The sequence below is a fragment of the Pseudophryne corroboree genome, chromosome 3 (genome assembly GCF_028390025.1).
Source record: "Pseudophryne corroboree isolate aPseCor3 chromosome 3, aPseCor3.hap2, whole genome shotgun sequence".
Classification (NCBI taxonomy): domain Eukaryota; kingdom Metazoa; phylum Chordata; class Amphibia; order Anura; family Myobatrachidae; genus Pseudophryne; species Pseudophryne corroboree.
In genome coordinates, this window is record NC_086446.1 from 714,941,487 (window position 1) to 714,968,035 (window position 26,549).

A 26,549-nucleotide genomic window follows, 5' to 3' on the forward strand; every position below is an offset into this window, starting at 1 on the left:
GGTTCTCATGCCCACTGTCGAATTTATCACTGACTTGGCCGCCCCTGTGTCTACAAGAAAGTTTAAAGTTTTACCAGCCACATTGATTGCAATCTCTGGTTCGCTTCCAAGACTGGCAATCAATTTAACTGGTTGCAGATTACAGGTATGGCCACACCCCTATTGGGTATGCTGACCGCCCTGAATCCCATTGGCAGCAACTACTTGTGCGGGGGTTAGCTGGGAACTACCAGAGGCATGCCAATCTCTGTTTGGGGGATATCTTTTTGTTTCCCCTGTATGTGGCTCAAAACTCCGCCTCTGTGGACCCTGCTCCCAATGTCGTGTGTGGTGTTGTTGTCTAGGGGGTTGAAAAGATCTTTGTACATTTCTTACTCTACAGTCTCGTGCAAAATGTCCTGGTTTGTTACAAGAAAAACATGTTATCATACTTGCCTTATCCACAGGATTCGGTGGTACATACGCAGGCTGCCTTGTGGTCAGCGCCTGTATACTTACGGACATCAACTTATCACTTTGCGACTCCCTGTGCCTAGTGATGTTTTTGTCGTGATCAACAGCAGCCTCTCTCAAAGTGGACACTGACAGACCTCGCCAGCATGGCTGCGTGGTCTGTACCCTAGCCTTTAATGTTTCTTTCAAACCATCCATCAGTACAGATACTGCTACTTCTCGATGGTTTGGGTTGGTCTTTATGTCTTCTATACCAGTGTATTTTGCCATTTCTGATAATGCCCGGTGGAAATATTCTGCTGCCGTTTCAGACTCCTTTTGTTTAATGGAGAATAGTTTATTCCATTTAGCAACGGCTGGGAAATATTCTTTTAGCTGCAAATTTATCCTTTTTACATTATCCTGGTCGTACACATCTGTAAGTGGTACATCTTTATCTAATAGACAATCAGCTAAGAATTTAACTGAGTCGACACTGGGAGGTAAGCAAGCTCTTAACACTATCTGCCAATCCTTATTATTGGGCTCTAAAGTGTTTCCTAAATCCCTGATGTATTTTTGGCTTGCCACTAAATCCTTTCTGGGGTCTGGGAATTCAGACACTATGGTCCTCAATTCCATTCTAGTTAACGGGCAATACATGGCAATGTTCCTGACGGGTGTGACTCCTGATGCATCTGTTTTCCCATTGGGAACTACTATCACCTTTACAGGAGCAATTCTAACAACTTCATTCTGTGTAGATTCTACAACTTGTGGTACAATTGTTTCAGTGTAATGCATGGTGCCGTACTTACCCGCTGACACGACCTCACCTATCCCTCCGCTAGGGGCCTTCACTAATCTCGTGGGTGGTGCTGTGCCTACTGTGGTCTCTGCTATGGTGGCCGCTAGAGAGAGCGCTGAAATCGTTGCCGAATCGTCTTCTTGTTCACACTCCTGAGGAAGGTTCAAAACAGGGTACAACTTGCACGGGTTAATACTTGCATGAGTTATTTGGTTAACATCATTAACATTTACATTGTTACTAAGAGTTTGTGTTTTACAACCCAGTGCGTTTCTCTCCGCAATCAACTTCTCTCCTGCAATATATGGTGGAGGAGGAGCTGTGGCAATCAACTTCCTGACTGCCCCAGATCCTGCCGCCAGAGCCAAACCTCTCTGTATCTCACCTTCCTGGTGCCATAACTGTAAGTAATCATGATGCTGAATTCGTCTCTTTGATGATTTTACGAGACATATCCTCCTCCTTAAATTTTGTAACACTTCCGGACTGAAGCTACCTATTCTTGGGAACTTGTCTCTGTCTTGAACAGTCATTCTCTCCCATTCATCACATAAAGATTCGGTGTGAATTCCATATTTTTCACACATTACATATCGTGCCGACCCAACTGGTCGGTTCACAGAATCAACCTGAACCAGGGTTGATCGCCCCCTACCTGAGCAACTGGCCCCCATCGTCTGTAGGTGTTGCTTAGTCCTCCTTGGATTTTCTGTATCAAGGTTTTCAGCAAGCCTTTACAGACAACCAAATTACTCCGCAGTAGGCCGGCGGTGGCGGTTTACCGAGTACCCCACTCACTCGCCCACCTCGACCAATACGACCTGATCACACCGACGTGGTGCTGGCGTACTCGATACAGGGCCCCTATGGAACCTTCAGTTTACTGGAACATATGAGGGATACCCGCAGGACACTTACTCTTTCCAGTAAACGTTGGGGTTGTTAGATAGTTCCTGAGTGACCAGCGAACTTCCCTTCCAAAAATAAAAAATTACACAAATCACGTCAGAATGTACAAATAGCGTTTATGACCTTCGTACACAAATAGTACCGGTCAGGTTTACTAATGCACACAATTACGTGCGGTACAATCGTTCAGCACATAAGCAACTAATCTTATGTGCGGAGCGACCAGTGGAATCGAAAATTTCGGCTGCGAATTCCTTCAGCCAGAGCTTAATGGCCTATATGGGTTCTGCACCAACACCCCAGGCGTTGTGCCACTGGACTTTTATAGCGGACCTTTTTACCTTATGACCTCCTGGTCTTGTTCCTTATGACCTCCTGGTCTTGTTACCTTATGACCTCCTGGTCTTGTTACCTTATGGTCCGCTATACTCTAATGCTCAAATATTATTTAACCAGAGATGCCTCCCTGGCCACCGTATATGTCACTTACACGTATGTTCCTTAACGAGTACCCGACTTTCCTTTTGGTTCCACCTTAAAGTTATATAAACTTTTGTATACAAAACACACTCACTCAACACATGTACACTTTTGTTTCTATATCTATTTCTGCGCAGAAATTGTCTTCAGGCCAAGAGTGTTACCAATTAGGAGCAGGATCTGTTAAACTAAATTTCAGATTTTCCAAAAATAGATTTGCGTTATCTACCGCTGTGCGTTACTTATCGCCTTTGCGCCACTTATCGCTTTTGCGCTACTTATCGCTTTTGCGCTAATTCAACTTTATCACAACTTGAGCTACGTGGGCGTAACCAGACGCTACGTTGCGTAATGTACGCTGCGTGCGTCTGCCTTTCGGATTGCGTACGCTAGTCTTTGTTAGCGACACGTGTACGCAATGCAAAGGATCCACCGTAACACAATATATATTTTATCAATGTAGATGATCCCTGATCATCTACCGCAATCCACACTGCACACTGGCTGCCTCGTCTCTCGGACAAGCCGTGTGTTGTTCTATTCTTTAACTATTACCTCTATTTATTAAATAACAGCAAATCTCCTTTTAGCACTTTCTATCAACTATAAAATTTGGCAAACAGGAATAGTGATATACGAAAAATGGAACAGAAATGCAGATATATGCGTGCGTACGCAAGACAAAAGACAAATAAACAGTTTTTAAAAGACAAGCGTTTTGTTCTTACTTCCGGTTACCGGATTCCTTCAGCACTCTTTACCTAAGTGAAGCAGACGCTTATCCCGTCAGCAACTGCGAGACAACCTCCCACCCTTTTGCTGGGGGATAATGTCTGCTGATCTACCTAGTGCAGATGTGAAAAGGATCGGACGAGTCCCCAATTGACAATGCTAAATTCCTATGTCGTATAAACAACCCTTATGAAGCTAAGAACACTGTACGCTGTTTACTTAAGAAATACCGTAATGGTACGCTATTTGCGTAACGATCGCTCAGCCGTAGGCGAGACGCTCAAGCGTCACGTTCGCTCACGGCCCAGCGATCACAGGACACGTTATTGGTTATGTCTAGGGGAATGATTCGCTATGGCGTAGCATACACTCGAGACCACGAGGAGGTCACCAGCGATGCAGACGCTCACAACACTATACCTTGATATTAAACCTTATACCGACGAAACACACAGAATACCTTTAATGTGAGTACAGGGTGTAAATGCAACTTTGTGTAGCCTGACTACCTACAAAGCTGTTTGAGCGTCACCGACGCTCAAGTGAACACTTAACACTATAGTAAATACACAGATACTGTTTTAGGGTTCCAAAGCCTATTATCTGTATTATATCTAGTATACTTGTAAAAGAGTAACACAGTACAAATGATACACTACAATATAACAAAGACTTCCTAACCAAACACCTAACTAAGGGATAAACTACAATACTATCCTGGCCTAACACAATACAATACAATACTATAAAGTTTAGTCTAGGGGAGTTACGAGAGAAAAGAGAAAATAGAGAGAGAGAAATAGACACAGAGGGAGAGAGAGGAATTGGCTCACAGAAAGACAATGATTACGGAGAGAACTTACGCACAAAGGGTATGATCGCCTGCGCCTCGATATCCAGCTCCCGATTATCAGCAGATAACCGTTGATGAGAGAGTGAGAGCTGGATGTGGTCGGCCTGCCTATTTATGCCCCACACACAATGCAATCTCCTGGTCCTACAATCCTTCAGTTTATTGGACACAGGAATTCGGCCCTGTACTGTAACCAAAGGTCATAGGTTGATTCATACAGGTGGGCTGTGCTGAGTTTAAACGGCTCAGGTGGGTGGGAAACTGGGTTTCCCGCCGCATACCTGAGTATGGGTAAATAATAGAAATGGACATAAACTTCTTATGTTCATAACTATTCGCACGAGCGATTAATACGCTCCAAACCAACACCGGAATATTGCTAATTAAATACTCTTCCGATGGGTACCAAATACTGCTGTATGACTCCTGTTAGACCCTTCGTGCAATACAAAGAGGGACTCCTCCGCTCAGGGACATTCTATCTAAACCAAACTTACAGAAACTATTGAGGGGAACATGATCTATAAACGACATTAATTGTGAACTTTTGTAACGAATGAGTCGCACGCTACGATCACATAAACTCTACCGTAAATGCGCATACTGCGCGTGCGAGTGCACGCTATTGCGGGTATGCGCTTCCACGGGAGAGCATACGCATGCGCAGCACGGACCAGTGTGCGGTGCGAATATGGCAGTGTGCATTGAGACATTTTTCTGACTTCGACAGCATATATGTATCTGGCACTGTGTGGGCATATATGTATCTGGCACTGTCGGGACATGTGTATCTGGCAATGGGGGCATATACGTATCTGGCACCTTGGGGCATATGTGTATCTGGCACTGTGGGGCACATGTGTATCTGGCACTGTGGGGGACATGTGTATTTGGCACTGTGGGGGACATGTGTATCTGGCACTGTGGGGGACATGTGTATCTGGCACTGTGGGGGACATGTGTATCTGGCACTTGGGGCATATACTGTATGAATCTGTCACTGTGGGGCAAATATATATATATATATATATATATATATATATATCTGGCACTGTGGTGAATATGTGTACATGGCACTGTGGGGCATATGTGTACATGGCACTGCGGGGTATATATGTATCTGGCACTGTGGGGACATGTGTATCTGGCACTGGGGGCATATATGTATTTGGTAATGTGGGGCATATATGTATCTGGCACTGGGGGCATATATTTATCTGGCACTGTGGGGGCATGTGTATCTGGCACTGTGGGGCATATGTGTACCTGGCACTGTGGGGGACATGTGTACCTGGCACTGTGGGGGACATGTGTACCTGGCACTGTGGGGGACATGTGTACCTGGCACTGTGGGGGACGTATACCTGGCACTGTGGGGGACACGTGTATCTGGCACTGTGGGGGACATGTGTACCTGGCACTGTGGGGGACATGTGTACCTGGCACTGTGGGGGACATGTGTATCTGGCACTGTGGGGGCATGTGTATCTAGCACTGTGGAGGCATGTGTATCTGGCACTGTGGGGTCATGTGTAGCTGGCACTGTGGGGTCATGTGTAGCTGGCACTGTGAGGGCATGTGTAGCTGGCACTGTGAGGGCATGTGTACCTGGCACTGTGGGGGATAGCACTGTGGAGGCATGTGTATCTGGCACTGTGGGGTCATGTGTAGCTGGCACTGTGGGGTCATGTGTAGCTGGCACTGTGAGGGCATGTGTAGCTGGCACTGTGAGGGCATGTGTAGCTGGCACTGTGGGGGCATTATGTATCTGGCACTGTGGGGGCATTATGTATCTGGCACTGTGGGGGCATTATGTATCTGGCACTATGTATCTGGCACTGTGGGGGCATTATGTATCTGGCACTGTGGGGGCATTATGTATCTGGCACTGTGAGGATATGTGTATCTGGCACTGGGGGCATATACAGTATGTATCTGGCACTGTGGGAGCATAAGTATCTGGCACTGTGAGGGCATGTGTATCTGGCACTGGGGGCATATATGTATCTGTCACTGTGGAGGCACTCATTATTTTGCATTTTTATATGTCTGTGGCACTGTACTGGGGCATTATATGTATGTGGAATTGTACAACAAGACTAAAAACGGGGTTATGACACAAGGTCATACTCCTAGAAATGTCATACAGAAAAGTGTGCGCACAAAAATGGGGTGTGGCTTTGTGACAACTAGGACATGCCCCCATTTTCACGTGCACACCTTCAGCAACTGCATGATAATGTTTCTTACTCTTGACTACAGATCTTTTATGGCTCTTTGCCACTGACTGGTTGGCCACCCCTGCTCCATACACTGTATGACCATGCAAGAGGTGTTGTTAGTTTCTAACGCAAGCCCGGACAGAACTATGAATACTAAATGTTTAATTAGCATCCGCATTACAAACTAACCGAGCACCTCCCTGCTCAGCCAGTATATCTAACCCAGCACCTCCCTGCTCAGCCAGTATATCTAATATCTAACCCAGCACCTCTCCTGCTCAGTCAGTATATATAACCCAGCACCTGCCCCTGCACAGCCAGTATATCTAACCCAGCACCTCCCCTCCTCAGCCTGTATATCTAACCCAGCAACTCCCCTGCTCAGCCTGTATATCTAACCCAGCACCTCCCTGCTCAGCCAGTATATCTAACCCAGCACCTCCCCTGCTCAGCCTGTATATCTAACCCAGCACCTCCCCTGCTCAGCATGTATATCTAACCCAGCACCTCCCCTGCTCAGCCTGTATATCTAACCCAGCACCTCCCCTGCTCAGCCTGTATATCTAACCCAGCACCTCCCCTGCTCAGTCAGTATATCTAACCCAGCGTCTCCCCTGCTCAGTCAGTATATATAACCCAGCACCTCCACCTGCTCAGCCTGTATATCTAACCCAGCTCATCCCCTACTCAGCATGTATATCTAACCCAGCTCATCCCCTACTCAGCCTGTATATCTAACCCAGCTCATCCCCTACTCAGCCTGTATATCTAACCCAGCACCTCCACCTGCTCAGCCAGTATATCTAATCCAGCACCTCCCCTGCTCAGCCTGTATATCTAACCCAGCACCTCCCCTGCTCAGCCTGTATATCTAACTCAGCACCTCCCCTGCTCAGCCTGTATATCTAACCCAGCACCTCCCCTGCTCAGCCTGTATATCTAACCCAGCACCTCCCCTGCTCAGTCAGTATATCTAACCCAGCGTCTCCCCTGCTCAGTCAGTATATATAACCCAGCACCTCCACCTGCTCAGCCTGTATATCTAACCCAGCTCATCCCCTACTCAGCCTGTATATCTAACCCAGCTCATCCCCTACTCAGCCTGTATATCTAACCCAGCTCATCCCCTACTCAGCCTGTATATCTAACCCAGCTCATCCCCTTCTCAGCCTGTATATCTAACCCAGCACCTCCCCTGATCAGCCTGTATATCTAACCCAGCACCTCCACCTGCTCAGCCAGTATATCTAACCCAGCACCTCCCCTGATCAGCCTGTATATCTAACCCAGCACCTCCACCTGCTCAGCCAGTATATCTAACCCAGCACCTCCCCTGCTCAGCCTGTATATCTAACCCAGCACCTCCCCTGCTCAGCCAGTATATCTAACCCAGCGTCTCCCCTGCTCAGTCAGTATATATAACCCAGCACCTCCACCTGCTCAGCCTGTATATCTAACCCAGCACCTCCCCTGCTCAGCCTGTATATCTAACCCAGCACCTCCCCTGCTCAGCCTGTATATCTAACCCAGCACCTCCCCTGCTCAGGCAGTATATCTAACCCAACACCTCCCCCTGCTCAGTCAGTATATCTAACCCAGCGCCTCCCCTGCTCATCCTGTATATCTAGCCAAGTGCTTTGCCCCTGCTTGGCAAGCATATCCAAATATTGCTGATGTGACTATGGAAACAGAACCATCTCTTACCTATGTGATGCTACACTGTGTACTTAAATGTACTGAGAATGATGCACAATCTTCCAGGGTAACCTAGGTCGGTCACTCTAGGACTTCATGAGAGGTTTCCTCTATACCTGGTAGCATACAAGATCCAACACTACAGTCAAGCACACTTCAAATGAGTACAGCAGCAAACCAATAATATGGGTACGATTCAATTGTTATGGGCACTGCTATACTTAATGAGCACCCTGTGGAGCAATTCAATTGTCCCAGGCACCCAATATTGCATTTGTCACATCTAATAAGACCAGGTTTAGCCGCGTATAGCTGCTAAGCCCATCTAAACTCCTGATTAGAGCACCCAAACCACAGAGTGTTCTCACATTTCTGCTCGCCACCTCAGGAAGCTGGGAGCAGAAATGTGACTACCCCCACGGCATTCACACCCAACTGGAGCAACAATTGAATTGCTCCCTCAGGCACCATCTAGTGGCAGCCGTGGGGGTAAACAATTGAATTCCCCCCTGCGACTCACTTTCTGGGTCAACATGCAGTTATAAATTATAAATATAGTAAGAGAGAAAATCAACTTTCTTTAAAATCATTTCTGAACATGAGCATACAAAAATAATTTCATACACCCAAAGCTAATTCTCTAGCGACCAATGATTCATACAAATTGGGCATGAAGTGGACACCTTGGTGACATCACGGTGTTTGTAGTACTTTCACTGCCTCGTATTTATAAAAATTAGTCCAGGCCACAAAAGACACAGCTGAGACTGGTACTCTTTAAGGGTTCCGAGAATCAGCAATAAACTTGTTTTCATGCTGGCTTCTCCGTCTCGGAAACCCACCATAGCATTAGGAAAATAGCATTAACCATTATCTGACCTCTCCACCGGATCCCGAAGCATGACAATAAACTTTGCCCGTGGCTGGATGGAATGGATGAAGTCTTGGATTAACACTGGAGGTTCTGTGTTGGTGACATTATCATAGAAATAAGACCAAGCACTGTTGTCCCACATGGTGGATGCACTGGCCTCTCCTGAATCAAGAGGAGGAAAGACTTTCATTGGCCGGCAATTTCCACTATTAAATCATTAACAGGTATATCATGCGGCTCCTGTATCTGTTCCTCCGCAGTGTCCTACCTGTGAGGATGGGATCCATCCACCCTGCTTCTAATTCTGTGTCTCCTCTGTGATTATCTTGAATATTTTGTGCTGCCAAATCAAAGAGGTCCAGATAATCTTCCACTGGGAAAGGCTGGTGGAAAGGTTCTTTCAGCCTCACAATTCCTATAGTGGAAACAATGTAACAATGTATAAAGTATCTACTGATAATACGGTAATACCCCTTTCACACCGCCAATGCCGGATCCCACCCGGGAATTGGAAACGGGTCTTTTCCGGGTGGGATCCGGCACTGGACGCTACTGCTGGCTTCCCCGACTCGGCAATATGCCGGGGCGGGTTGTCATAGCGGCGGGGGGGCGCAGCCGGCGCTGGGAGATGAGATCATCTCCGCGCCGCACTCCCTGTTGTGGTGAACGGGTCCCGGATGGCATCGACCAGGGAGCCCGTGTAAGCTGCCACTGACCCGGTATTCAACCCGGGAATAACACTGGGATTTACCCGGGATTTCGACTATGGCGCTTTCACACCGCACACTGACCCGTGTCGACCCGGCAATATGCTGGCTCGATACCGGGTTATTTGTGCGGTGTGAAAGGGGTATAACTAGAATGCCAGTACTCCATAAGCTGGGAAAACACTGGAGTGATGTCGCACCGAAATGCCATTTTGTTGTGACATATCGCTTATATCGTGCAGTGTGTACCCAGGATTGCGCGCTCCCGTGGTGGCATGTGATAGACACTTGGTTTGATGTTCTGCACATCAAACCAAGCATCCGCCGCTAGCGTCCTGTGTTGTTATTATTATTATTATCCTTTATTTATATGGCGCCACAAGGGTTCCGCAGCGCCCAATTACAGAGTGCATGAATAATCAAACAGGAAAACAGCAACTTACAGTTGATGACAGTATAGGACAAGTACAGGGTAAATAAACATAGTTACATCAGCAGATGACACTGGAATAAGTATCAGGTGGCAGAAGACTGCTGGAGTTGATGCAGTTGAAGATTATTAAAGTAAGAAAGGATAAGCACATGAGGGAAGAGGGCCCTGCTCGTGAGAGCTTACATTCTAAAGGGGAGGGGTAGACAGACAGGGGTGACACAGATGGGGTACATGGAGAGAATAGAACAGAGGGTTAGGATGAGATTTGGCTGGGTTTGGTGAAGAAGTGGGTCTTGAGAGCCCGTTTGAAGTTTTGTAGAGAGGTGGAGAGTCTGAGGGGGAGAGGTAGGGAATTCCAGAGAAGTGGTGCAGCACGTGAAAAATCTTGGAGGTAGGAGTGGGAGGAGGTGATCCGTAGGCAGGAAAGTCATCGTGCATTAGCAGAGCGAAGAGGACGTGTGGGAATGTAAAGGGATATAAGATCAGAGATGTAGATGGGAGAGGAGTGGGTGAGGGCTTTGTAAGCGAGTGTGAGAAGCTTGAAATGGATTCTGAAAGGGAAGGGGAGCCAGTGAAGGTCTAGTAAGAGAGGAGAGGTAGACGTAGTGCGTAGTGGTGAGGAAAATGAGCCGGGCAGCAGCATTGAGGATAGATTGGAGTGGAGAGAGGTGTTTGTCAGGAATGCCAGTCAGGAGGAGATTACAGTAATCCAGTCTGGAGATGACCAGTGAGTGGATAAGAGTCTTAATAGCATCCTGGGTCAGAAAGGGCCTGATCCTGGAAATATTTTTTAGATTAAAACGGCAGGTTTGTGAGAGGTGCTGAATGTGTGGTTTGAAGGAGAGGGAGGAGTCAAGGATTACTCCAAGACAGCGCACTTGGGGGCTAGAGGAGATAGTAGTGCCATCAATAGATAATGAGATTGTAGGAGGTGAGGTTATGCGGGAGGGAGGAAAGATGATCAGTTCGGTCTTAGACATGTTAAGTTTAAGAAAGCGCTGGGACATCCAGGAAGAGGTAGCAGAGAGACAGTTGGAGATACGAGTGAGGAGAGCAGGGGAGAGGTCTGGAGAGGAAAGATAGATTTGGGTGTCATCAGCATAGAGATGATATTGGAAACCAAAAGAACTAATGAGCTTACCTAGTGAGGACGTATAGAGAGAGAAGAGGAGAGGACCAAGGACAGAACCTTGGGGTACACCTACAGTTAGTGGAAGTGAGGGGGAGGTGGAGTCATGAGAAGAGACAGAGAATGAACGGTCAGTGAGGTAGGAAGACAGCCAAGAGATGGCAGTGTCGCGCAGACCAATGGAGTGAAGGATTTGCAGTAGGAGAGGATGGTCCACAGTGTCAAAAGCAGCAGAGAGATCAAGTAGAATAAGTAGAGAGTAGTGTCCCTTAGATTTAGCAGCATGGAGGTCATTGCATACTTTTATAAGGGCAGTTTCAGTGGAGTGGAGAGGACGGAAGCCAGACTGGAATGGGTCAAGTAGTGAGTGTGAGGAAAGAAAGGCAGTAAGGCAGTTGTAGACAATACGCTCAAGGAGTTTGGAGGCAAAAGGGAGGAGAGAGATGGGTCGGTAGTTGGAGAGAGTGTTTGGATCAAGGGTAGGTTTTTTAAGAATAGGAGAGATGAGTGCATGCTTGAAGGCAGAGGGGACAGTGCCTGATGAGAGGGAGAGATTGAGAAGGTGGGAAAGGTGAGAACAAGCAGAAGGAGAGAGGTAGCGGAGGAGGTGGGAGGGGATAGGGTCAAGTGGGGAGGTGGTGAGGGGACAGGAACGAATGAGGGCCATGACTTCCTCTCCAGTTGCATGGGAGAAAGAGGTCAGAGTAGGTGGGAGGGATGGGGAGGGGTGGTAAGGGATGGGGGAAAGCTGGCTACTGATGGTCTGGTGTGATGTGATGTCCTTACGTATGGAGTCAATTTTGGATGTGAAGTAAGTGGCAAAGTCAAGAGCAGAGAGTGAGGAAGGGAGACGAGGTGGAGGTGGGCAGAGGAGTGAGTTGAGAGTGGCAAAGAGGCGCCGGGGGTTGGAAGACTGGGAGGAGATGAGGTTCTTGAAGTATGACTGTTTAGCAAGAGAAAGGGCAGCACTGAAGGATGAGAGCATAACTTTGAAATGGAGGAAGTCTGCCTTAGAGCGTGATTTCCTCCAGTGTCGCTCAGCAGTACGTGAGCATTTTTGCAGATATCTGGTGCATTTGGTGTGCCAGGGTTGAGGTGTTAATTTGCGAGGGTGAATAGTGGTTGGTGGAGCAACAGAGTCAAGAGCAGAAGTAAGGGATGCATTGTATATGGAGGTGGCTTGTTCAGGGCATGAGAGAGAGAGAATAGGAGAGAGAAATGAGTCAAACAGGGAGGAAAGGAATGTGGTGTCAATAGCCTCAATGCTACGCTTAGTGACGGTAGCCTTGGGAGGTAGAGATGGGGAAGTCGAGAGAGAGAGGTTAAAGGAGAGCAGGTGGTGGTCAGAGAGGGGAAATGGGGAATTTGAAAAATCAGAAATATCACAGCGGTGAGTGAAGACCAGATCCAGTGAGCTCCCATTCACATGGGAGGGTGAGGAGGTCCACTGGGAGAGACCAAGTGAAGAGGTGAGGTTAAGGAGTTTAGAGGCAGGGGATTGTGTGGGGATGTCAATAGGGATGTTGAAATCGCCTAGGATAATGGAGGGAATGTCAGAAGAGAGGAAGCCAGGAAGCAAAGTTGTCGATGAATTTGGAAGCAACGCCAGGGGGGCGGTAAATGACAGCTACTCTAAGATGGACTGGTTGGAAGAGGCGTATAGTATGGACCTCAAATGTAGAGAATGTAAGGGATGGTTCTGGTGGTATGAGTTGGTAGGAGTAACTAGAAGGTAAAAGGACCCCAACACCACCCCCATGGCGACCCCCAGGTCGGGGTGTGTGTGTGAATGCGAGGCCCCCAGCAGAGAGAGCAGCAGGAGAAGTAGTGTCAGAGGGCGTAATCCAAGTTTCAGTAATGGCTAGTAGGTGTAGGGAGTTGGAAATGAAAAGGCCATGAGTGGGGACCAGTTTGTTACAAACAGATCTGGCATTCCACAGGGCACAGGATAGGGGGTATGGGTTTGTGGGAGAGAAGGGAATGAGATTATCAGGGTTGCTGAAGCGATGAGGAGAGATTAACTTTGAGTGCAGGGATGATGAGAGAGTAGTGATGGTGCGGGTTCCAGAGCTAGGAGGGGAAACTGCAGGAGGTGGGTAGGGAGAGAGGTCAGTGTGATGTGGATGGGGGTGTGGGGAGGTGACAGGGAAGGGAGAGAGGGAGCAGGGCTGAGTTGTGGGGTAGCAGGACCATGGGGTAGACGTGAGTGAAAGTAGGGTAACAGGAAAGGAGGGGAAAGTTTACAGAGAGATGGAGGGAAACAGAGGAGGGGAGGGAGCAGGAGGTGTAGGAGACTAGGGGGGAAGGATAAAGACGCATGATTAGGTAGACACTGAGTAATGTGGGGAGTATAAGAAAGCCTTGACATAGTGTTTAGTAGGTAAATAGGTTGAGGGAAAGTGGAAGTAGGAGTGGAGGCTGTAAGGAATTCAGAGTTGAAGAATTGCAGAAATGCAGATTAGAAAAGCAGTGTCGGCTCAATGGGTGTAGATTTAGTGTTATGTTAATGAAGGTTCCGTCCTTTATTAAAATCACCCCATTGTGTACAGGAAATTCGGGCTAACGGGGATTCGTTCATATGTTGGAACAAATTCCCCGTCCCTCCAGTGTGTACCCAGCCATAGTCTCGGAGACCCCGTACACTTGGCCAATACATTAGCAGATCATGTTCATACAGTTAAATCAAGCCCTTAAAGTACTTTTCACCATACATCAACAAAGCAATATAATTATGTGTATATATTATTTTCATTATATAATATTTTACATCTTAACAAGTGTTCATTTAATTACTGTGGATGTTCTATGGAACCCTGTGAGGGAGATGTATCAACCCTATGGAGAGACCAATCAGCTTGTAACTCTCATTTCACAAGATGTGGTAGATACATGACAGAAACTCATTAGTTGCTATGGGCAACTTTTCCAGAGTTCCATAGAACAATCATTTACGTTTCATTATACAATTTCCCATGTACCTTTTAAAACTAGTGTTTTTTCAACACCCAGGTGTATTAAACTTTGGGGGAGATGTATCAAATCTTAATGAGATAAAAATGAGAAATTGCCTAGGTCAGCCAATCAGCTTGCAACTGTCATTTATCTAGCAAAGTTTATAAAATGATAGTCACAAGCTGATTGGTTGCCATAGGCAATTTTTCCACTTTTATACTTTCTGCTGGCTCCAAAACATCTGAGGCATATTAAGAAATATTTTATGTGTGGAACTACAGGTGTCAGCATGACAGCACCTCTTAATATAATTGTGAGGGTTTATTTAAATCAGTGGTCAGGGAACAGGGGTAAATTACCCCAAATGGGGTAAAAATGAAATTCCTGGGGGTAATGGACGGTCGCGCTGCAGAGACACAGCCCCGCCCAGCACTGGCTGGCTCGCGATGTTACGTGCTGATGTCACACCACGCACCCTCCTGTCCGCCCTGCGCTGAGCTCCTGGCCGCCCTGTGCTGTGTTCCTGCCCGCGGTGTGACGTGCTGACGGCACACCGTGCTCCCTCATACCCGCCCATCCTGCGCTGTCCTGTCCTCCCGCCCATGGCCCGCCAGCCCACACACAGAACTTGAAGTGTTCTGTGGCTGACCGCTGATGGGGTTCTGCAGGATCAGACAGTGGCCCACATAACAGTGGGAAATTCCCACTGACATTACTGAGGTGAGGATGTGACCATCTGTCTCCTAAAAGTCGTGTCCCCCTCCTCCTTCCCCCCCTCATCCGTCTTTCTTACATTCATTCTGGTGTTTTTGGGAGAAAGTGTTAATTCATTGCTAAAAAATAATTGGCGAAAATAATAATGATATATATATATATATATATATATATATACACACACACACACACATACATACATATATACACAGCATCTCAGAAATGCCATATAAACAGTGATAACCAGTATATATGCACAATAATATATGATTTCCTTCCTTTCGAATCAAGGGGGTAACGTCGGCGTATCTAAATATATTTTGGGGTAAAAGGTAAAAAAGTTCCCTGACCCCTGATTTCAATTATTCATACTATCAGTGCTCTTAGTGCTAGGAGTGTGCATCTGCATTTCTCTTCCTCCAGCACCTGTTAATATGGTTGGACTTAGGGTGTGCGGTCCAAGGTGTCGTCCCCCCCCCATATATTCTATGCTGTGTACATGTGTACACTTGAAGGCGGAGACTCCTTCAGCTTGGATTAGAACCCCTCCTACCTACCCAGGGGTGTTTTTAATTAGCATGGATCTTTGGCAATTACTAACTGCATATTCGTAAAGACACTATGATGGTAACAGTTCGTGGAACGGGGCCCCTAGGTTGGTGTGGCCTACCTGCTTTGGGGCAGCACATTGTAACACTTAATCTAGCACGTTTTAGCACCTAATTATCTACCTATGTAACACCTTTTATCATTCTATTATCTCTTACCCATGTTACACACTTAGCACATAGCTTCTGCTTCTTATGTAACACTTACTAACACTTTAACATCTTACTAGTGTGATGCCATAGGACAGTTGGCCTGTGCTGACTTTGGTGGTCCTGTGCCCTGGACTTGAACCTTAGTGAGGTCACCTGGTCGTGGATGGTGGGCCCATATACTTTTGGGCAAAAATTATGCTAAGCACCTCAGTTCTGTTCTGTGTTAGACTGCAGAGTTTATTACAATTATTCTGATTAGCAGTGTAGAGCGTGCATCTGCATTTTATTTTTTCTGAGTAGAACTACAAGTATCAGCATAATAGCCCCTCTCATTATGTTTGCAGTTAGGGTGTGTGTGCAGTCCAATGCACCCCGTCCCCCATATTTTAAGAAATAATTAAGTTGCAGTGATGACATACGCAAACAAGTGAATGAAAGTTGTGCAATTATAGTCAATCAATTCAGTAAGCACATGCTACATAACGGAGTCACAAACAGTCACTTTAGGAGTATCTCACAGCTTTGGGACACGGAACTCTCCCATGACTAGATTATTAGCAGTTAAATTGAAATTCATCCAGCGTGGGAATATTATAGAGGATCCATCAATTACTGGCACACAATTGTGGATGATGTGTTACATACAATCTATCAAACACTTTTACTGTCCCAAATTTATTTTTATAATATAGTGGGAGATTTCTCAAATACTGGGGAGAGATAAAGTACCAACCAATCAATGCCTAACTTATTTTACAGGCTCTCTCAATAGTCGATAAATCTCACCCCACAAATAGGCTCAAGAATTCGTCAAATGGAGCTAAGATTCCAGTTTATAAATGTCTGTCGCGGCCACTACAGTGGTGTTAATTTGCTTAATATCAACAACAACAAAATATGATCTAGCACAAAAAAATATGATCTATTCGTTAGCAAATTTCGAACATTTGATCAATCTAGTCAATGCAATCTTACCAAAGCGTTTCCTTGTCCACCAGTGTGGCTCCTTGATGACAGAGAATTGGATGTTGGGGTGCAGGCGTAATCGGTCATAGAGGTCTGTAGTGCCGCATTTGGGCTGTCCAATGATGTAAAAGTGGGGCAAACAGCGCAAGCGGTACTGGTGACCCTTTCTAAGTTGGAGTCTTGCCCAGAACCCTTGGCGCATCTCTTCCAATATGGTCTGCAAGCGCTTGGCGTATAAGGCATATGCGTTTGTCCCATAGGGATCACTGCTGCGATTGCCATCATATTTCTGGTACCAGCACGGGCTGCGACTCAGATGGAGGAACTGATGTGGGATTACAGAGAACAGCTGGGAAAAGAAACAAACACAAAACTGTAACTGTAACCTATGCATAGAGGAGGCACGCCTGTTGTGAGCTGGACAAATATTCATATGAGGGCAACCTATCACCTTCTAGGGTGACGTCACAGACTTATCAGCAATATTGTGTAAAGATCTTAGAAGATCAGAAACAGTAAAGGGGGGTAAACACGGGGAAGATGTGTGCTGAGTGATCTATCACAGACCGCTCAGCACACATCTCTCCCCCCGCTCAGCACACAGCGCAATGGGGCAGATGTATTAAGCCTGGAGAAGGCATAAAGAAGTGATAAAGCGGTGATAAGTGCAAGGTGATAATGCACCAGCCAATCAGCTGCAATATGTACATTTACAGTTATGAGCTGATTGGCTGGTTCATTATCACCTTGCACTTATCACTGGTTTATCACTTCTTTATGCCTTCTCCAGGCTTAATACATTTGCCCCAATGTGTGCTGAGTGAGGGGGGGTATGCTCGCTTCACCCAGCGATGAAGTGTGCCAATCTAGAACCGGCAATAGCGACGCACAGGGCCGCGCATCACTATCGCTATGGGGCATACACACAGAGATCTGTGCTTAATATCTAAGCATCTAGTCAGATTGCTTAGAAATTAAGCGCACATCGCTACATGTGTACCCCCCTTAAGAATCAGGTTCAGCTCATGTTAGTGATTCACTGTTTATTCAGGCAGTCTCATGTTGTACCTACACAAGGGCTAGAATAAGGTTTATGGGGCCTCAGAGCAGTTAACTTACAGTATAGAGGCCCCAAGTTACATTATGCTACACAATGAAGTTCCTGCCAGCCCACATTATGAAACACTGTAGTGCCCCCACTTTACATTAGGCCACACTGTAGTGACTCCGCATCACATTATGGCACATGGATGCAATCGTTCACATTGTGTTTGAACCCCCTGGATGCAGTTGCACAAAAAGGCACAAAATAGTCATATTCATACAATGGTATTTATTCTGGGATACAGAGAACTAACTGATGCAGGATACTCTTGTCAGTTAAGATACACTTGGAAATGCAAACACAGGGAAAATACAATGAAGTCAATCCAATTCCGCGAATGCCAGTTAGCGCGGCAAAAGCCGCACTTTACTCAGCCTGTACTCGCACAAAACTGCTCGTAGTGTGATCAGATTCCTGCAGTGAGTGATATAATCACAACTACACAAACCAGAGATAATCAGGAGACATAAGAACAGAAATCTGCTGCTTGTGGAACCTTAACCGCTTTGATACCTGGTATGTTTCAGGCTGTCCAGCACAAGAGCGGGCATAATGGAAAGTTTGGCACAATACTTGAAGCACAAAATTCTTTATCAGTCATGGAACGATTCTGAGAGGTTTGCAGAGTTCAGCATGACACCAGATATGTTGCACAGTCTTGTTGACCCCACTTAGAGCACAATGTTTGCTTTATAGTTCTACATTTTATTTAAATTGAAAAAAGTACAGAGCATGTCCTGTTATCGATACGAAAGCACAGCTTGTGCAGAGATAAGTTCATTAAATGTGTCTCTCACCCTAAGCCCTCTGTGGCCCACGCTCACTGTCTACCCTATCTGTGTCACCCCTGTCTATGTGCCCCTCCCCTTTAGAATGTAAGCTTTCATGAGCAGGGTACTCTTCCCTCCCCTGGATTTGCTACCACCCTGATACTGATTTCAGTGTTTTCTCCTGACGCAGCCATGTTTATATACCCTGTACTTGCCCTATATTGTATTTTATTGTAAATCACTGTCTTCTTGTTTTTGCTAATTTATGTACTTTGTAATTGGGTGCTGCAGATCCCTTGTGGCGCCTTATATAAATAAATGATAATAATAATAATAATAATAATAATAATAATAAATGTATACTGAAGCTTTCTATGGTCTAGTCTAGCATTTCTCACAATGCTCACATTTCAATGTTACCCGTATTAGAGCTAACAGATCAAAGCTAATGTTGCATTGAGGGCCTGATTCTGATTTGAAAGTAAAGCAAAAAAAACAAATAAACAAACAACTGTGCACCTAGGCAAAACCATGTTGCACTGTAGATGGGGCATATGTAACCAGTGGTGCAAGTAGAAAAAATGTCTTATAGGTACTGTGTGCGCGCGCCGAAGGTGCGTGCGCTAAAAAATGGGGGGGGAGGGGAAGATACACATATGACCCCAACAGTGCCAGATACACATTGCCCCACAGTGCCAGATATACATTGCCTCACTGTGCCAGATACACATTGCCCCACAGTGCTAGATACATAAATGCCCCCAGAGTGCCAGATGTACATTGCCCCAGAGTGCCAGATACACATTGCCCCACAGTGCCAGATACACATTGCCCCACAGTGCCAGATACACATTGCTCCACAGTGCCAGATATACATTGCCTCACTGTGCCTGATACACAAATGCCCTCACAGTGCCTGATAAACAACTGCCCCCCACTGTGTCAGATATACATTGGCCCCCAGTGCCAGATACAGAAATGCCCCCACAGTGCCTGATATGCCCCCAGTGCCACACATGCCCCCAGTGCCAGATACACATGTCCCCCCAGTGCTAGATATGCCCTCAGTGCCAAATATGGCCACAGTGACAGATACACATGTCCCCGCAGTACCAGATATGCCACCAGTGCTACATACACATGTCCCCCCCCAGTGCCAGATATGCCCCCAGTGCCAGATACACATGTCCCTCCAGTGCCAGATATGCCCTCAGGGTCCGATATGCCCCCAGTGCTAGATACACATATCTCCGCAGTGCCAGATATGGCCACAGTGCCAGATACACATGTCCCCCCAGTGCCAGATATGCCCCCAGTGCCAGATACACATGTCCCCCTAGTGCCAGATATGCCCCCAGTGCCAGATACACATGTCCCCCTAGTGCCAGATATGCTCCCAGTGCCAGATACACATGTCCCCCCAGTACCAGATATGCCACCAGTGCTAGATACACATGTCTCCCCCAGTGCCAGATATGCCCCCAGTGCCAGATACACATGTCCCCCAATGCCAGATATGCCCTCAGTGTCCGATATGCCCCCAGTGCTAGATACACATATCCCCGCAGTGCCAGATATGCCCCCAGTGCCAGATACACATGTCCCCCTAGTGCCAGATATGCCCCCAGTGCCAGATATGCTCCCAGTGCCAGGTACACATGTCCCTGCAGTGCCAGATATGCCCCCAGTGCCAGATACACATGTCCCCCCAGTGCCAAATATGCCCCCAGTGCCAGATACACATGTCCCCCCCAGTGCCAGATATGCCCCCAGTGCCAGATACACATGTCCCCCTAGTGCCAGATATGCCATCAGTGTCAGACATGCCCCCAGTGCCAGATACACATGACCCCCAGTGCCAGATATGCCCCCAGTGCCAGATACACGTCTCCCCAGTGCCAGATATGCCCCCAGTGCCAGATATACATGCCCCCCCCTTCCCCTGCTGCTCACCGCTGCTGCTGCTGCTGTCCTGTGTGTGTGTGTGTGTGTGTGTGTGTGTGTGTGTGTGTGTATGTGTGTGTGTGTGTGTGTGTGTGTGTGTGTGTGTGTGAGGGGAGGAGAGTGCAGCCTGCGCCTCTCCTGCCCCTCAGTCTCCGGCGGCGGTGCGGGTGTCTTCCTTCAATTCAGCGCTAATCCGTGAGCCAATCAAAGCTCGCGGTACGGCAGCCTTAGTTGCCGGTCTGCGAGCTCTGATTGGCTCACGGGTGGTGCTGAATTGAAGGAAGACACTGAGGGGCAGGAGAGGCGCAGGCTGCGCTCTCCTACCCTCTCAGCAGCGGCGTTGAGCAGCAGAGGGAGGGAGCGGCGAGGAGTGGCGGCCCGTCGGTGGTGGGTACGGTGTACCCACGGCTACATTCTTAAGGGTACGCCGTACCTACCCGTACCCGCCCACTTGCACCACTGGATGTAACATGTGCAGAGAGCTTTAGATTTGGCTGACTAACATTTGTAAGCTACATGCAAAAGCAGCCAGTATTTACTCTGCACAGAAAAATATATAATTGGATTTGCTCCCCTTGCATTGAATCATCGTTTGTTCCGGATACAAAGTTAATTGCTTCTTTTGCTTTATTTCCAAAGCAGAATCAGGCCCTGATTTCCTCTGGTTCCCCGATTTTAGCTTATACTTGTTTTGGGGAATCTTTTTCATGCATTCTCGTAGAAAGCTCAATAAACAACAAAACTCGCACACTTTTTATATTGTAAAGAACACATAAAAAAACTGTAATCACAATACAGTATGTATGCTTTTAATAATATAATAATTTTAGTTTTTTTTATTCGGAGATGAGACACTAGTGGGGAGTGTGAGTTCTCCACAACAACATTACAGGAGGATTCGTGGTTAAGTAGGCAACTCCCAGAGTTTATGTTGTTGCTTGCCAATTAGCAGAGGAAGTAGCGGTCATTTCCACCAAGTGACAAGGTTTCCTGTTGAGGTTTAACAACAAAACTTATTACAAGCTGTCAAAACGTTATGACTATATTACCTACATAAACACCTACGTCATTGGACAATCTGCAGATGTTAGAACTGTACAATCCTGTACTCTGATACCTGAAGGCGTTCGTTGTCAGCGACGTTTTCCCCCAAGTGTCCAGTCATTTTTTCACAGGTCAACTACAATTTCACTACTACAGTGATTGTTACTGATCTGAGACATTGCAGAGTTCTTCCTGATGAGATACGCGTTCTACCTTCGTGATGATAGTTTGTCAGGAAGATATATGGAATTAAGGGGCAAAGGTAGCCAAAGATGGCCCCCGAAGCCATATAAGGGGGAGGGGCGCAAGGCAGCTCCTGGGGGCAATGGAGGGAACCCCCCAGGCAGGGGGGATGGGGGGGAGGTAGCAGCCAGCACACCGGTCCCCCTTTTAGCACCTGGCTGATCATAACGGCCAGTGAGGGTTAGAGGATTTAATTGCAGGGGAGTGGGCAGCAGGAGGTTTATATGCTGGGAGCCGGGGGGGCTGAGTGCATTCACCCCCCAGCAAGGACAAGACGCAGAACAACAGCAGCAGCAGCTACCTCCAGCCAGAACAAAGGGACAAGCCAGATTCCAGGTAGCAAGGGTGTTTTGGTCTGCATCCACATCTAATCAACAGCAGAGGCATCGGATTACGGGTGTGGTATAGCTCATAGACAGTTAAAAGATAGACAGTCATTAGTTAGACACTATATGGTCGACAGTCAAAAGTCAGACAGGGTCAAAAGTCAGACAGTCAAAAGTCAGACAGGGTCAAAAGTCAGACAGTCAAATGTCAGACAGGGTCAATAGTCAGACAGTCAAAAGTCAGACAGGGTCAAAATCAGACAGGGTCAAAAGTCAGAAAGTCAAATGTCAGACCGTCAAAAGTCAGACAGGGTCAAAAGTCAGACAGGGTCATAAGTAAGACACACAAAAAAATATATTTTTTTGTGTTTTTAAACATTTTTAACCCAAAATTGGTGAAATTTGTCCGCTCGCCACGCTTCAGGCTCGGTGTCTCATTCCGCTCCGCTTCGCTCACCACAACTTTACTAAAAGGTAATAGTTTGTGTGACATGGATAGTAAATGAGGCAAAAGTTGTAAAAAACAGAAAAAAACAAACTTTTTTTGTGTCTGACTTTTGACTGTCTGACTTTTGACCCTGTCTGACTTTTGACTGTCTGACTTTTGACCCTATCTGACTTTTGACCCTGTCTGACTTTTGACTGTCTGACTTTTGACCCTGTCTGACTTTTGACTGTCTGACTTTTGACCTTGTCTGACTTTTGACTGTCGACCATATAGTGTCTAACTAATGACTGTCTATCTTTTAACTGTCTGTCTATAGACAGGAACCCAATACAGGAAAACAAAAAAGGAAAGGGTGGGGAGGTCTTTCCCTCAAATCCATAACCAAACCCGGACCTCGGAGTCTAGGCTGGTACTGAAAAATGGGGGGATGGTGTGGAGTCCCCCCTATTTTCCAAAAACTGTCACCAGTTTGCCATAATAGCACACAGCCCCAAACCCTTTGTCACCCATCACCTGTGGTAAAAGGGGCTTTTCACAACATCATGCTATTCAAGAAGTAGGTTACCACAGACATATCTCTGACTTCTCCTGCAGTCCCCCCAGTTTTGGTTCACTTTGTCTCCCCACACAAGAAGCACTTTTTGCATTATGTGAGAAATAATAACACAGAAGAGACCATATTCCTCCTGCTTCCTCCCTGGTCTATGTATGTCACACAGCTCACATTTCAGTGTACCACCAGTCTGCCAGCCACAGCCCACCTGAGACATCTCAGTTTCCACTTGAGGAGAGCCCAGAGTACCAACTGGAGCAAACCCTCAGACTCTCAAACCCTCTCTGTCTGGTCTGTACACTGTGGGAGCAAATCACCAACCTGGGGAGTGCCTCAAGGTGCTCAGTCAGAAAGTCCACATGACTTATCTCAGTTTCCACTTGAGGAGAGCCCAGAGTTCCAACTGGAGCAAACCCTCAGAATCTCAAACCCTCTCTGTCTGGTATGTACCCAGTGTGAGCAAATCCCCTATCTGGGTGGTGCCTCAAGGATCTCAGTCAGAGCATCCTGCAGTCCACATGACTTATCTCAGCTTCCACAGTAGCAGTTGTTCTTTTGAAAGAGATTCTGGGTGACCAGGAACAGATGCTTGAGGCTGAGGATAAAACTCAGAGCGAGCCTCAAAGGAAAGTGTTTTGTTGGTCCCGTAGAACATCTCTGAGTACAGTATCACACTCCTCATAATATGTCAGTGCGCATACACCATATAAATGACTAGGGAGACCTTTCCGCGAGCTTTAAATATATGGCGTTCTGCAAGGATCAATGCTTTGTAGTATTTATAAATTGCATGAACAAAAAAGGGGGTGATTCCGAGTTGTTCGCTCGTTAGTTTTTTTCGCTACGGAGCGATTAGTCGCAAACTGCGCATGCGCAATGTTCGCAGTGCGCCTGCGCCAAGTAAATTAGCACAAAAGTTTGGTATTTTACTCACGGCTTAACGAAGATTTTTCATTGTTCTGGTGATCGGAGTGTGATTGACAGGAAGTGGGTGTTTCTGGGCGGAAACTGGCCGTTTTACGGGAGTGTGCGGGAAAACGCTGGCGTTTCTGGGAAAAACGCGGGAGTGTCTGAAGAAACGGGGGAGTGTCTGGGCGAACGCTGGGTGTGTTTGTGACGTCAAACCAGGAAAGAAACTGACTGAACTGATCGCTATTTGTGAGTAGGTCTGGAGCTACTCAGAAACTGCTAAGAAATTTCTATTCGCAATTCTGCTAATCTTTCATTCGCAATTCTGCTATGCTAAGATACACTCCCAGAGGGCGGCGGCTTAGCGTGTGCAATGCTGCTAAAAGCAGCTAGCGAGCGAACAACTCGGAATGAGGGCCAAAGTTACAATATCTCACCGATATGATGCAATGTAATATGACAGCGGTCACAATGAATTATTCTTTAAAAGAGCAGAGCTCTTACTACTGTACTACCCCAAATGTTTATCCTAAAAAGTAGTAATCTACACAATTGTACTGGAAGCACCAGAATGGACAGTGACGGATCCAGGAGGCTTCCTGGAACACACTGGTCAGTACAGCACTGCAAGAACTTAGGGTGTATACACACGGTGAGATATTTTCTTTCGATTTTGACTATATAGTCAAAATCGCAAGAAAAGTTAGTGCAGATCGCAAGGTGAAAGTCACCTTGTGATCCCGATTCGATCCCGATGCGCTGTCCCGCCAGGTCGGCATCGCAAGAAAAGATGGACTGTGCAGGCAAGTCAATCCTTGCTAGATCGGTGTACTATCTAGTTCATCTCACATGTCAATGACATCTCACATAAGCCAAAATCTCACATAAGCCAAAATCGTAAGCACACATAGTCCATATCTCAAGAAAAGTCAGTCAAAATCGGTGGTGCTGGGCTCCGGGGAGTTCAAGGGAAATCGCAAGTGAAAATTGGGCATAGCAAGGATCTCACCGTGTGTACCAAGACTCGACTTATCTGAGCTGATTGGTTGTTTCAGCTGGTCAGGGAGCACGTCATAATTTGCATAGGGAGCCCTGGGTCCTTTAGCTAGACCACTGTAAAAAAAAAAAAAAAAAAGGCCTTCACCATATTTCTGAGAATGAGATTTCTGCAATCCATCTGGCTGGCTATTAAAGAAAGATCTGTCTCCTCATCCATGTATTCATTGTGTGGCTGGATTTAGCCGATGTGCTACAATGTCCAAGGTTGAGCATTGCAGCTCTTAAACTACATAAACATTTTAAGATATATTGCAGGATCTATCATTCCGATGCGAATGGTATAATATTATAATTATGCTTTATTTATAGGGTGCCGTAGTGGTCCGCAGCGCCATACAGAAGGCAAAACAAGAAGACACTACTGGAGAAAACAGTACCATACAATACAGTAGACAAGTAACAAATAGCACTGCAACTCTCAACACAGTCACTGATGCAAGGGGTGCAAGATACAGTGTAAGCTGAAACCGGTACCTATTAGCGTGGACAGATAATAGGTCTAAATCGTCTGAAGAAACAAAAAACAACGAATTAGTGTAATCCGGGGGCAGAGAGCTCAAGAGGAGGAGGTATAGAGTCTATCTGGTGTACAAGAGAAGCAGGTAATGAGAACATGAAGAAGAAGGGCCCTGCTCGTGAAGCTTACAGTCTAAAGGGAAGGGGGGTAGACTATCGCAAGACATAAGGAGTGATCCAAGTAAAGGGAAGCTAAGGACGGGAAGCCGGAGTAGGAGAATTGGAGGGTGTGAGAAGGTGAGGTAGGCTACATGGTGACATGGTTAAGTGGTAGACTAATATGTTTTTATAAACAGGTGAGTTGCAGTGTCCGCTTGTAGGCTGGCGGATAGTCTGACGGAGGGAGGGAGATCGTTCCAATAGAAGGGCGCAGCAGGGGAGAAATCTTGGATTCTGAAGTGAGATGTGGTAACCAAAGCGGTGGAAAGTTCTTTGGCCGTCGGGAGAGGGTGAGAGGTTGTGTTCACAAGGATGAAGATAAGGGGAACAATAGAGTTGGGGAGGGCCTTGTATGCGAAAGTAAGGAGTTTGAAAAGGAGTCTGCAGATGAAGCGGCGCCAGTGACAGACTTAGCAAGGCAGGGAGGAAGGTGTGGAGTAGAGGTAAGTCTAGCTGCAGTGTTGAGTACAGATTGGATAGTGTGTACCCCTGATCTGTCGTTCCCACCCATCATTCATTGAATCGTCCCATCTGATGTGCTGCACATCCAATAGGATGATTCCATGGCCGACGCAGTGTTGTGTCCATGTAACAATACATAGCGCAGCACACAGCAAATCATTTAGTGTGTACAGTGGTGTGATGTATCGTCACATCGTCGTGTCATACCATCTCTTTGTGTGTACCCAGATTTAGGCTGAAGCCAGGATACCCAACGGACTGCAGACACTGAACTTTGCCAGCAAGACGGGAGGGTTATCTTATAGCATATCCATGTACACTATCTTTCTATGCCTTATAGGAAA

At 46.6% G+C, this 26,549-nt stretch overlaps 1 protein-coding gene across 4 annotated transcripts in view; it reads right to left on the minus strand.

The window, feature by feature from the left end:
* Positions 1–26,549, minus strand: part of LOC135056685 (carbohydrate sulfotransferase 15-like) — a 113,148-nt gene that overhangs the window by 44,418 nt on the left and 42,181 nt on the right. For all 4 annotated transcript variants that reach the window (XM_063962144.1, XM_063962141.1, XM_063962143.1 and 1 more), the window contains 3 exons: positions 16,677–17,016; positions 9,274–9,420; positions 9,011–9,167 (listed from right to left, as the gene is read on the minus strand). In XM_063962144.1, the coding sequence (XP_063818214.1) occupies positions 9,011–9,167; positions 9,274–9,420; positions 16,677–17,016 (644 nt within the window). The remainder of the gene's footprint in view (positions 1–9,010; positions 9,168–9,273; positions 9,421–16,676; positions 17,017–26,549) is intronic.